Below are 12,701 nucleotides of genomic sequence, written 5' to 3' on the forward strand. Positions count from 1 at the left end.
CACCTTATGCTTGGATTTTACAGACAGCTGCTCTTAAGGTCTCATTCATGTGTTACTAGTACTCCGCGTGTAGACTCTAAAGTCCCTACCCCAAACATGAACGGCTGCATGAACGTGTGTTTATATCGGTGGGAAAATCCCTTTTAGCTAGCCCAGCTGATCTCAAACGTGAAACTGATGAAGCTCGTTTGTAACTGAAGAAATTAGCAGGTAAAATTTGGCAGCCGCGCGCGAGGTCGGACGTACACAGCCCGGCATGTTGGGTGATGCGGTGGTGCGCTTACAGCTGGAAAGTGCCTTTTTGGGGGGGTGTAGCTAAGTGCCGTTTGTAATTGCCATAAAAAGGAATTAGCATGCCTACTGGTAGTTGGCAATTTTTTCACATGATCTAGGGTAAATGTACTCAACATAGAATGAATAACATTGGTGCATTTCCTATAGCTTCATTACGCGCCCATGTAAACCATGTATTACAACATGTAAGCCTATGGAGCGAAAAAACTCATGATGAGACCTTAAGTATCTGCACACAGATAAAACTTAATGAAGGATATCCAAGATAGCACTCAAGAGAAGGTGTGAGGGGCCGAAACGAAGCAAAGACTAGATCACAAGTTATCAAATGTGTCTCTGTGACGTTGTTATAAGCCTGTTTAATGCATGCTTTAGAGTCAACATATCATGGGCAGAAACACTAAGACACACTCTTTCCCAACGCACTTCAACGCAAACTTACTTCTTTCTTTTCTTCCTTTTTGTCTTCAGCCGAGTCCTTCTTAAGTTTGTCTTCTCCGATCTGAGCCAGGATCTGACGTAAACGTTCTCTTCTGTCGGCAGGACCCTCTCCAAACAAACCTGCACGGTACATGGTAAACAAAAACATAGAAAAGTCAATAACAACAACTTCATTTGTTTTCTACAATAGAAATCATGGAGTAAATAGAACATAGAACAGCACTGGTTGCCCCAAAAAACTAAACTGGGAAGACTGCAAAGAAATAAATATTGGTGAAAATATTTTGCCAAATAATTTGTTTTCTTCCTTATTTTTTATCTATAAGACAGATACCAGTGCCAACATTCTAGGGGTTGACTCCAGCTCGGACATGTTGTAAGGGATTGCATTCCTCATTTCAGATGGTGACGTAAAGCCGGCGGCCCCGTGTATGAGGGAGCTTCAGGCATTAGCCTCAAGTGTCAAACCTCTGCACGTAAAAGAACCCAACACACTTATCGAGAAGAGTAGGGGTGACCAGGTGTGCTTGGCCAAAAACGCGAGCCGCAGCAAAGCTGCATTGCACTAACCACTAGCTACTTGAAAAAGCATCATGCTTCACCTCAATTGAGGATGCCTTGAAACGAGAAAAAAAATGCGTTTGCAGTAGAGAGGTCAATGTGAAAACTGTAAAGTAAAAACCACTGTGAACATTTCTAGATCTACGGTAACTTGTGCATACTCACATATTGGTTCTCCCAGCTGTCTCAGTTGTGCTTTGACTTCTGAGTCGTCAGTTGAAACATGGATCTGTCTGGCCTGTGAAAGGGAAACAAGAGCTTTTAAAAAAAGCTGGCGTTTCGGCTACGTTTATAAGTGTGAATTGTCTTTTCCCTTTACTTGAAGTAAAATCTGCCAGAGGAAGTCACTCAAGGGCTGTTCAGTCTATAAGAAAAATTGTCATTTTGGGAAATGAGTACTGTTTTAATAGAGAAAGGCAGATTGGGGAAAGCAATTTTGAAGTTACGTCACTTAACTTAAGTGCTTTTGAAAAAGCTGGTCTTGGCCTACAACTTGTACTTATTTGTAAAATGTATAATAGGCTCATTATAAAAGCTATCAATGTAATTATGTACATGGCACGCAATAAAACATAAAATTTGAAAAAGCACCATTGAATCATCAGCACTATGGTAATTAAGTGAAATAGAAGTTCATAACAGCTAAGGTTCTATCTAAAATGACTACCAAATGTCAAACAAATCAACAGCTACCTCATCCGTATTATTCTGGTTTCCGCATTTACAACATTTCTTCCTTATTTTCCTGGGTAATTTTGCTAAAATTCATGAAAATTCCCATAGTTTTGTGCCGAGGGGCGCCACTTTCCACGTCCGTGTTGTCTGAATGAAGTCGATACTGAACAATGGAGCATTTGCTACTGTAACAAAGAATCGCTGTTTTGCAAACAACATCAAGAGCCTCTGTTTACATCGGGGATAGAAGTTTAGTGGCGAGTGTTTTGCAAGAATCATCTTACCGCGCATAGGAGCCGCTGCACGGTATTTTCCATTACAATGAACAGAAAAATTCGAATGCCGGGTTTGGAATCTATGAAGTCCTGTTCATAAGACAAAGGCCTTGTATATATTAAATGAATATTTAAAAATAACAAATATAAAATATTTCTTTATTTATTAATGAAAAAAAATGATATTCATAAATATGATATTGATAGATTAATATAATATCAATATATATTTTTGATATTCAAGATCTAAAAAGAAAAAAAAAATCTATGCACGGACACGAACCCGGATCTTCTGGGTCCGAAGTGCTTCGCGTTGCCAGATCGGCCAAGCTGCGGTACGTAACTATTCACTCTGGACGTAATGCTATAACCTCACTATATGGTATCATTTATGCCGATTTTTGGTCGCTTTCTTGACGAAATCATTTTTTTTCTTCTGCAATCTTGTGGAATAGATGTAATATGGTCATTTTTCAGGATATCAAAGTCCGAAACCACAATGCAATGATATTTCCGAACAGTTGTAGCAGTTACATGCGGTCGCCGTCCTGTGTCACATGCAAATCTAGCCTGCCTGCATTTTCGTGCTCTCTTGCCATATAAGGCAACGGCTATACAAGGATTTGAGAACGTATTGCCATATAAGGTCTTATTGTGTGCGACACAGTGTTGAACCAAGCTTCCCTGGTTCCTTCCTCCTTGCTTGAAGGTAAAAGCCAGGACAATGCGTTCCGGCGCGCATGCGCCGAAACGCAAAAAACTTCTTTTAACACAAAATACTGTTACAAAAAACACATAAAACATTACTAGTATATGAATGAAGGTCATATACATGTACATCAAAATCTTTTTCCATAAGGCCACACCAATTTAATTTTTTGGTTAACAGTTTTTTGAATTTTTTTTGTTTCTAAAATTTTTTTTTTGGGGAAAATAAAAATCCGTTAACCAAGAAATTAAATTGGTGTGGCCTAAGGCGTAGGAAAATTAATGTTGTGTTTCTGATTCCACTCCTGGAAAAAAATAAAGGTTGGTAGGTGGGTTTTCGCTAGGGTCAGTTGCGTAATCGGACACACAACAACTTTTTTCCTTGGCCTTCAAATGTATGCTGCATTTTGTTGGCATAACTTTCTGTAGCTTTTCAAATCAAGCCTAAAACCACAACCAAATGTGTTGAGCCTATAGTTTGTTAAAGGCAACCCAGGCAATATTAGGGATCAAAAATCAGATTTGAAAGTCAAGTCATTCAGTCATTTCTATACATGATTAGTTCAAATAACACTATCACAATGTATAGTGACGTCTATGATGCAAAATATGACTTCGTTGTAATGTGAGAACTCACTGAAAATCGTCGCCGGGGTTTTTGTAGGCTCGTAAAACTAAGGGGATCATTGTATGGCATGTTTTTGCACGGTTTTAAAATGCTCCAAGTATGAAGTTATTACACAAATGTGCCAGACAGTGTTAGTAAATGTCAATACAATAAAGATTTCAGCATTTTTTTCATTTCTATTTTTCGGTCCCTAATATTGCTTAGGTTACCTTAAATGGATTAATAAGTATTGCTTGCCCTAGATTTTAAGAGAAATAAGTAACATCGTATCTGTCTTACCCTTTTTCTTCTTTCGAATTCCTCCAAGACCTCCTTCTGTCTCTCACTCTGATGTTCTTCCAGATCAAATGTCTCACCTTAAGAAAGCAAAGAAAACGTCAAGATTTACAGTCGTTCCTTAGAGCGATAGCTAACTTGCAGTATACAACTTACTACTGATATGCCTTCAACAGTACTTAAGTGGATTGCAAAAGACATACCTTGTTAATGTTATAAAACACAGTAATTATTTAACTTATCTTTCATACCAAGACCGTAAAAACTTTTGGTCCCTACTGTCAAGTTATGATAGTACTTAGTTACGTTAATAGTGTAAAGTTTGTTTTGCAATTTCATAATTGAACCAAGTGGTCCCGGGTTCGAATCCTGTCATGTCACCGATATTGTGCCCTTGGGAAAGGCACTTTACACGACTTTCTTTACTCCACCCAGGTGCAAATGGGTACCTGACTTCCATTTGGGAAGGTCGTATTGAGGTCACCTGCTGGCACCGAATGGCAGCTGCCCAGACCTTTGGGACAGTTCCAAAAAATGCAAGTGTGGATAAAATATGTTTATTACTACTAGTGCGTTGTGTATTATGTGAAACCTGTAAATCCTGTATCAATTCAGCACTAGAAAGGCTGCTATTGCGGGTAATTTCTGACCAATAAAAACCACAAAAAAACATTATAATACTTCAATATTCAGTAGTGATGCGTACCTAAACCCCGGACCTGGTCCGGACTGGACCTAACGTTTAGGTTCAATTCCAAAAAAACCAAAACGTCTGGAAACAAGTCCGGACTCGAAACAAAAAATCTCTCGTTATACTCCCTTTTTGTCTTAAGCCATCATTAATCTTCCTTTAAGTTCCTTAGATTGTGACATTTGCAATGAAAAAAATATGAAAATATTGCTGTTTTTGTGTTTTTACTTTTATAACTGAACTTTTGTGTTTACTACTGACTGTATATAATTTCGCATACATAGTTATCAAATTGCATGTAAGATATATGCCAATTTTTGTAACAGGAAAAAAAATATTTTAGCACAAATCTGCCATTGCATTTGGTTCAGGTTCGGACTTTCAAGTCCGGACCTGAACCTAAACCTCTGGACTCGAGTCCGAACCTAAACCTAAACCCAAGTTTGGGTTTAGGTACGCACCACTAATATTCAGTCTTCAATATTCTCATCTTACCTTCCCCTATGTTGATGTTGCCAGCCAGTATCCCAGCCTGCACTGCATCAGTGCCCAGTGACCCTTGACCCTCCTGCTTAGCCAATCGTTGTCTCTCGACCTCCTCCAGACTGCCGAAGTGAACGACTTTCGCCTTCTTAGACGGCAGCTGCAAATCCTCGTCGTCAGACATCTTGGCCTTATCTTGTTGAACAAAAGGGAACATTCTTAAAATTACAATTCTGATGATAATACACAATGAACAAGAATTAAATCCCCATCATTTACCATTAATAGTATTTTGCCATTAATTATCCATCCAGGCATTCTTGAGTTATACTGTTCACAGATGGACACACACAAACGCTGATGAAAACATCTCGGTGAAAGTAATAATCTTTTCTCCTTTTGGCGCGGATGTAAAGCCAGTGGTCATGTGTATGTTAAAGAGCCCAACACACTAATCCAAAAGACTCAAAAGTATGGGTGCCCCAGAGTGTTTGGCTGCAAATGCGTGTCATAGCAAAGCTACTTTTTTTTCTTGTTTCAAGTCATCCTCATTTGAGGTGAAGCATGATGCTTTTCAAGTAGTTAGTGGTAGTACAATGCGACTTCCTTGCGGCTCGCGTTTTTGGCCAAGCACACCGGGTCACCCCTACTCTTTTCGATAAGTGTGTTGGGTTCTTTTAAATGTACGTGTAGAGGTTTGACGCTTGGGGCTAATGCCTGAAGCTCCCTCATACATGGGGCCGCCGGCTTTAAGTCACCATCCGAAATGACTAATGCAATCCTTTACAACATGCCCGAACTGGAGTCGACCCCTAGGATCAAACTCTGGCCCTAGGATCCACGGAACTTGATCAAGATGGCGAAGCAGCGGGGTTGCGTTACCGCTTGCGCCACTACTACTAGTTATTTGTTAAAGACTCATGTTTCGCCTCATTTGAGGATGACTGTTTCACACTGTACCTAGCTCTCAGAGTCTCAGTCTGTGCCTAATAACCTAAAGCTACATAAACATAATTTTTGTAACAGCAGCTTTACTGTTAGTACTATATGCAGATTTTTTTTAAAGTGTAGACACTGCAAATTAAATTCTAACTGTCCCAGTTCATTCAGGCTTGAGATTTTTCTGTAATTTTTTGCACCCAAATCTTTGTGGTGACCAGCGCGCTCTGAAAACCACATTCTGACTTTTTGTGTGTGTATGCAGTGCACAAAGCTTTATCTCAGAGCAAACCTCCTTGCTCAGAGTTATAAGTGGGAGGGGGGCAAATAGACCGCAGTTTGTATCACAAGTTTAGGTACATGAATCAGGTCTGGAGCTGTATTCTCGATAATCAATTATTGTAATCGAAGAAAAAGTTCTAACACCAACCTTTTATAACTGTTCTCTGGATGAGAAACTCCTTTAAAGTAGCCAAAATCTCACGAAACTTCAGCAAAATCGCCGCTTCGACGATTCACACGCGTGGAACAAACCAATCTAACTAAGAGGGGGTATGAGGCCATTGTTAGAAAAAAATCACTAATTCAATCACGATGAAATGATACCCTGTGCAAATGAAATTTTAAAAAGCTTATCATAACAAGATATGGTATAGTTGCAAATTTGATATGTATAAATATACATTTTCAATTGATACTCCGCCGTACGAATATTAGGACATCCCCATAATTTGTAATGATATCACCCAGTACCCATCATGCTAAAGGTGAAAAGTTATCCTGTATTTCGGCGGGAGAACGAATGTGACATTTTTGTGTGGACGATTTTAAGCCCACAAAATGATCAAACGGAAGCCAACTCGTATCGAGCTGAAGCTGGACGACTTAGACGAATTCGAGGCGGTGAAAAAGGAGGTAGAAGAGCGTCGGAAACAGCGGAACGCCGAGCTACTCGGGTTGGGGACGCAAGGGGAGGGCGCCGCCGCCGCGACCAACGGGGACACCTCGCCGCCGGCGTCGGCGAAAACTAAGGCCGAAAGAATCAACGAACGGATCGGGTATGACCCGACTCCTGTACCTGACGCCACGGCGAGAGTCGGTACCCTACCGTCACCACCGCCGCCGCCAGCAACGGGACAGCCCCCGCCTAGATAACCGACACGGGATGGAGGGAACTGAACTTTCAAACCATCCAGTACATCGACTCGATACGACATGGATATAATTTTTGGCGACACCTCAGGGGTGGAGGCACTTTTGTTGCTGTACGATGGTTCACGAACTTGCAAAATTATGGCTGGGACTCTGTTGAGGATTATTTTAGCTTGAAGACACTGAACTTTCAAACCATCCAGGACATCGACTTGATACGATGTGGAGACAATTTTTTTTGGTGACTCCTCAGGGGTGGAGGCACTTTTGTTGCTGTGCGATGGTTCATGAACTTGCAAAACAGCGAGAAGAATAATGGCTGGGACTCTGTTGAGGATTATTTTAGCTTGAAGACACTGAACTTTCAAACCATCCAGGACATCGACTTGAGATACGATGTGGAGACGATTTTTTTGCGACACCTCAGGGGTGGAGGAACATTTGTTGCTGTACGATGGTTCATGAACTTGCAAAACAGCGAGAAGAATTATGACTGGGACTTCGTTGAGGATTATCATAGCTTGAGGACACTGAACTTTCAAACCATCCAGGACATCGACTTGAGATACGATGGGGAGACGATTTTTTGGCGACACCTCAGGGGTGGAGGAACATTTGTTGCTGTACGATAGTTCATGAACTTGCAAAACAGCGAGAAGAATTATGGCTGGGACTTCGTTGGGGATTATTTTAGCTCGAGGATTCTAAACACGAGAATTTGTTTGGCCATCTTACCATGGACAGTTTGATAAGAACACTACAAGTTGCAATGAAGGCTTAAAGACCCCAGTAAAACTATATAAAGGCTGAATAATGTAAACTATAGGCTTCAGTATGCTACTGGCAGCCGTGCAATGCACATCAGTGGAGTCCTGCCTGAGACAGTTTAGTACAAGTTTGTGTTCAACTTATGTTTGAAATAACAACGGATATCAGAAATAAAAGTTTGGCTACACATCAAGGACACTTAGCACAGAAATAAAGTAATGACAACAATGGGTTGTGATTTAGTTTGAGACAGTGGCTGGCAGTTTTGTGTACAGTTCTACAGAGCCCTAGTCTATACTGGTTTCTGAGACTACAAGTAGACACCAAAATTACAAGTCATATTTCTAGACACAAAATTACGAAAGCTAATGTGGGAAAGACATTTTCAAGTTGGAAATGTAGATACAATTAGATACTCGAGTACTCTGACATTACATTGACAGGGTTGATTGAAAATTTGAACAAGGTTGATTTTCCAAAACCTGAAAGTTGTAGAATTAATTTGTATTATCTTGATTATCCAAAGGATCTTATCTGATTGAAACCACCTTGGATTATGTAACTTTCTCACAGTTATCTGAGCTATTCTGCATAGTTTGATAATGTTCCTAAAACCAGTACAGACAAATTTTGGAATTTATTTACCAGTACTATGGTAATCTGTCCTTGCCCATTGTTCTGGGATGGCAGACGCTGTGATCCTTTTATGAATTTATGTGGTTATGGGGGTCAATCCACCATTCAAGCTACTGGACAAGTCACAGTAGGAACACTTCCTTTACGACTTGCCCCGGGTAAGAATCCGATGGCTTTAAACTCATGTATCTTATATGCTATATACGAACTAACCTTAAGCGCTGTAAACATTAGTATTCCAGGTACTCTAAAACAAATATTGTGCCATGCAGCACCTACGATGTACTGAAAGCTGATTTAACATTCACTTTTTATGCATTGTAGTCTGTTTCTTTGTGCAAGTCATGTATTCCCTAACAATGCCAGCAATACAATGTTGATATACTTCTAGGTTTGTTGATATGTTAGTGTTTGTAATCATTTGTTTGAAGTGATTTTAGGTTGCCTTAGAAAATCTATTTGATCATTTCATATGATACCGCAGAACAAGAAATATCAAGACCTAATCTCAAAACTGACAGAAACATGGACAAATATAGCAATTGTCAAGTGTGTGTATCATGTAAATATTAGATATAGGAAATATTACTGTGTGTTTATAATGCACATAGCTCGTTTGGCAACAAAATCTCTTCGAGACACGTACAAGTTACAATTTTGATTCATCTGAATCAGTTACCAGACATGTGATTTCTATATTTATTTCTAGTTGCTGTCTTGGATAGTTCAGTGGAAGAAATAACAACAGATGATAGCATTGGTGTTAGGAAAGATGTCTTGCACATGGATTTCAAAAATTCATATCTCAAACAAAACAAAACTATGCTGTAGTGTGCAATCCTTCTTAGCTTAAATAACTGTTCAGAAGTGTGGAAACTATGGAACAAGATATTTCATGGTGACCATTAGTGTACATGTACATGTATGTATGTTCTTTACAAACGTCTTTTTTTTTACTTCTTAGTTACATTTAAATTTACAGAGATGATGACCATTTAACAATTATGAATACACAATCTGCAGGCATTGACATATCTAGCAACTTATGATGAATGTACAAATGTAGACATTCTAGAACATAAAAATGTGGCCATGTCTTCTAGATTGTACTAGTATTACTGAATTGTTATATTATAACGTAGTATGTTTCTGAATGTTTTATGTGTTAATAACGTGTCTAGGACACGAGAAGAATAGCTTCCTACTAAGCTAATTATGGATTACAAACATGACACTAAACTCAACTGAAAGACCCCAAACAATTTAAACGTCCCTCTGGATCGCAAAGGTACCCGGGTCACGGGTCCACCCTCACTGGGCGCCGAGTAATGAACGTGTGAACAAAACGGCGTCGTCACAGGACGTCCAGCACGGAAGAAAGTTCGTCACTAGCAATCCAGTAACGAACGGCTTTATTCCAGTAATGAAGCCCCCCCGGTGCTGGAATTCCAGCACTGAATCTTGCCTCGGTGCTCGGTTTCCAGAAATGAACTCCGCTCATCACTCGGCTTCTAGTGACGATCCCCGCTCGTCACTCGGGCGCCAGACAAGTAGGCTTGTTCAAAGGCGTCCTGGCGATTCCGCGGGCTTCGGGCGATTTTTCGGAGCTCGGCCGACGTTCGCAGGTCACTGGAAGCTGCGCTCAAATTCAGCGAGGTCTCGGCGACGATTTTTGAACTCGCGCAGCTCGTCAACAGGTTGCCCGTAGCTCGCCCGAGCAACGCCCAGCGCTCGGCCAATATTCGGGCGGGCATCCGAGGATTTTAGACCCGATTATTGGTCGGTCGGAGGTCGCCCGAACTCTTCGACCTCGTGCGAGCAGCAGATGATAGCATTGGTGTTAGGAAAGATGTCTTGCACATGGATTTCAAAAATTCATATCTCAAACAAAACAAAACTATGCTGTAGTGTGCAATCCTTCTTAGCTTAAATAACTGTTCAGAAGTGTGGAAACTATGGAACAAGATATTTCATGGTGACCATTAGTGTACATGTACATGTATGTATGTTCTTTACAAACGTCTTTTTTTTTACTTCTTAGTTACATTTAAATTTACAGAGATGATGACCATTTAACAATTATGAATACACAATCTGCAGGCATTGACATATCTAGCAACTTATGATGAATGTACAAATGTAGACATTCTAGAACATAAAAATGTGGCCATGTCTTCTAGATTGTACTAGTATTACTGAATTGTTATATTATAACGTAGTATGTTTCTGAATGTTTTATGTGTTAATAACGTGTCTAGGACACGAGAAGAATAGCTTCCTACTAAGCTAATTATGGATTACAAACATGACACTAAACTCAACTGAAAGACCCCAAACAATTTAAACGTCCCTCTGGATCGCAAAGGTACCCGGGTCACGGGTCCACCCTCACTGGGCGCCGAGTAATGAACGTGTGAACAAAACGGCGTCGTCACAGGACGTCCAGCACGGAAGAAAGTTCGTCACTAGCAATCCAGTAACGAACGGCTTTATTCCAGTAATGAAGCCCCCCCGGTGCTGGAATTCCAGCACTGAATCTTGCCTCGGTGCTCGGTTTCCAGAAATGAACTCCGCTCATCACTCGGCTTCTAGTGACGATCCCCGCTCGTCACTCGGGCGCCAGACAAGTAGGCTTGTTCAAAGGCGTCCTGGCGATTCCGCGGGCTTCGGGCGATTTTTCGGAGCTCGGCCGACGTTCGCAGGTCACTGGAAGCTGCGCTCAAATTCAGCGAGGTCTCGGCGACGATTTTTGAACTCGCACAGCTCGTCAACAGGTTGCCCGTAGCTCGCCCGAGCAACGCCCAGCGCTCGGCCAATATTCGGGCGGGCATCCGAGGATTTTAGACCCGATTATTGGTCGGTCGGAGGTCGCCCGAACTCTTCGACCTCGTGCGAGCCTCGCACGGGCTTTGTACAATAATCGGACGACCGTCGTCAGTGTTCCGACCGACTCATGAAAAGTAAGGCGTGCTTCGGGCGAGCGTTGTACTGGTGTCGATGGGAGCTTGGACGGGCTCCGGCCGAACTCCTTCTAGTTAATAAATGAAAGGTAACAACAGTTTGGTTTATAACATAAGATGATAAATAATACTGTAATATTAACTAATACTGATATCAACTTGTCAAACAATGCTGCCAAATTTTTCTAATGAAAGACAATTCAATTGCAAAGTTAAGTTTTCATTGAAAAAAAATTATTGTAAATTGAAACATCCAAACCAATACCAAAAAAGAAACAGGAAGTATTGTATTTTATATATCAATGAGCTGAGGCTTGACTTTTGAGGCTTGACTTGACTTCCTGAGTTTTTCTGCTCCACAAAATGACTAGTTGAAAGTCCACTAAGTCATCATAGATCTATGTTTGTCTGCCGAGGCACGCCCAGGCGTCGGCAGGGCGTCGATAGGCTTATCAAAGGTCGGCCGAAGCTCGGACGGCGTTCGTCCGAGCTTCGGTCGATTTCAGTTTGGTGAAAATGTTTGAATCGGGGTTAAACGACTGATCTGTTGACTCTGTGGCTCCTGCGCTAGTATTCGGATTGGTTTATGACAAAATTCCTGTTTATGTTAGTATTTTCAGTGTGCCCGCCCACTTCACTCATGTCCTACAGATTTGCCACAACTCAGAAAGTAAAGTTAGTCCAAATTTGAGCTTGTTACCATGTCAGTTGATTCTGACTTAGTCCGTGTCCAAGAGATGGTACCGTCTTATGTGGGATTTATGGTTATTAGTGTTCGACGGACGTCGGCCGAGCTCCGTTCAATTTGTGACGGGGCAGGTTTTCAGCGAAAAATACGGTCGACGCTCGGGCGAATTTGAAATTTGGCGAGCTTCCGGCGATCTAGAAAATCGGCCGATGCTCGCATGAATTGTGACGCCGGCTTAAGGAACCCGTGACCCCGGTACATTTGCCTCTGGATCTGCACCCACGTCAAATATCAGGCTCAAACTGGGTCCTAGGAAATTAGAGTTCGACTTGCCGCCTGGCTGCTATGATCATTTCCAGAAGCCGCTTGGCTTTGAGGCTTCCATCCCGCCTCAGTGTTGCCTGGTCGGTGCCCGGGATGGGCAAAATGACGGGCCGCGCGACGAACCAGCGCCAGGGATGGGCGGAAGGTGAAGGCGGGGCGCGGAGTGTCGTCCGTTGTGTCTTTCTTCACAATGGTCTCTTTC

At 41.5% G+C, this 12,701-nt stretch overlaps 1 protein-coding gene across 1 annotated transcript in view; it reads right to left on the minus strand.

Annotated features, from left to right (window-relative positions):
* LOC136441752 (U4/U6 small nuclear ribonucleoprotein Prp4-like) overlaps window positions 1-6,508 on the minus strand; it is a 29,930-nt gene extending 23,422 nt beyond the window's left edge. The window contains exons 1-5 of the mRNA XM_066438204.1: window positions 6,402-6,508; window positions 5,045-5,227; window positions 3,862-3,938; window positions 1,462-1,534; window positions 737-855 (exon numbers count right to left, since the gene is read on the minus strand). Coding sequence (XP_066294301.1) covers window positions 737-855; window positions 1,462-1,534; window positions 3,862-3,938; window positions 5,045-5,216 — 441 coding nt within the window. The 5' untranslated portion in view covers window positions 5,217-5,227; window positions 6,402-6,508. The remainder of the gene's footprint in view (window positions 1-736; window positions 856-1,461; window positions 1,535-3,861; window positions 3,939-5,044; window positions 5,228-6,401) is intronic.
* Between the last annotated feature and the right edge of the window lie 6,193 nt (window positions 6,509-12,701).

This window comes from Branchiostoma lanceolatum, chromosome 9 (assembly GCF_035083965.1).
Source record: "Branchiostoma lanceolatum isolate klBraLanc5 chromosome 9, klBraLanc5.hap2, whole genome shotgun sequence".
In the NCBI taxonomy this organism is placed as follows: domain Eukaryota; kingdom Metazoa; phylum Chordata; class Leptocardii; order Amphioxiformes; family Branchiostomatidae; genus Branchiostoma; species Branchiostoma lanceolatum.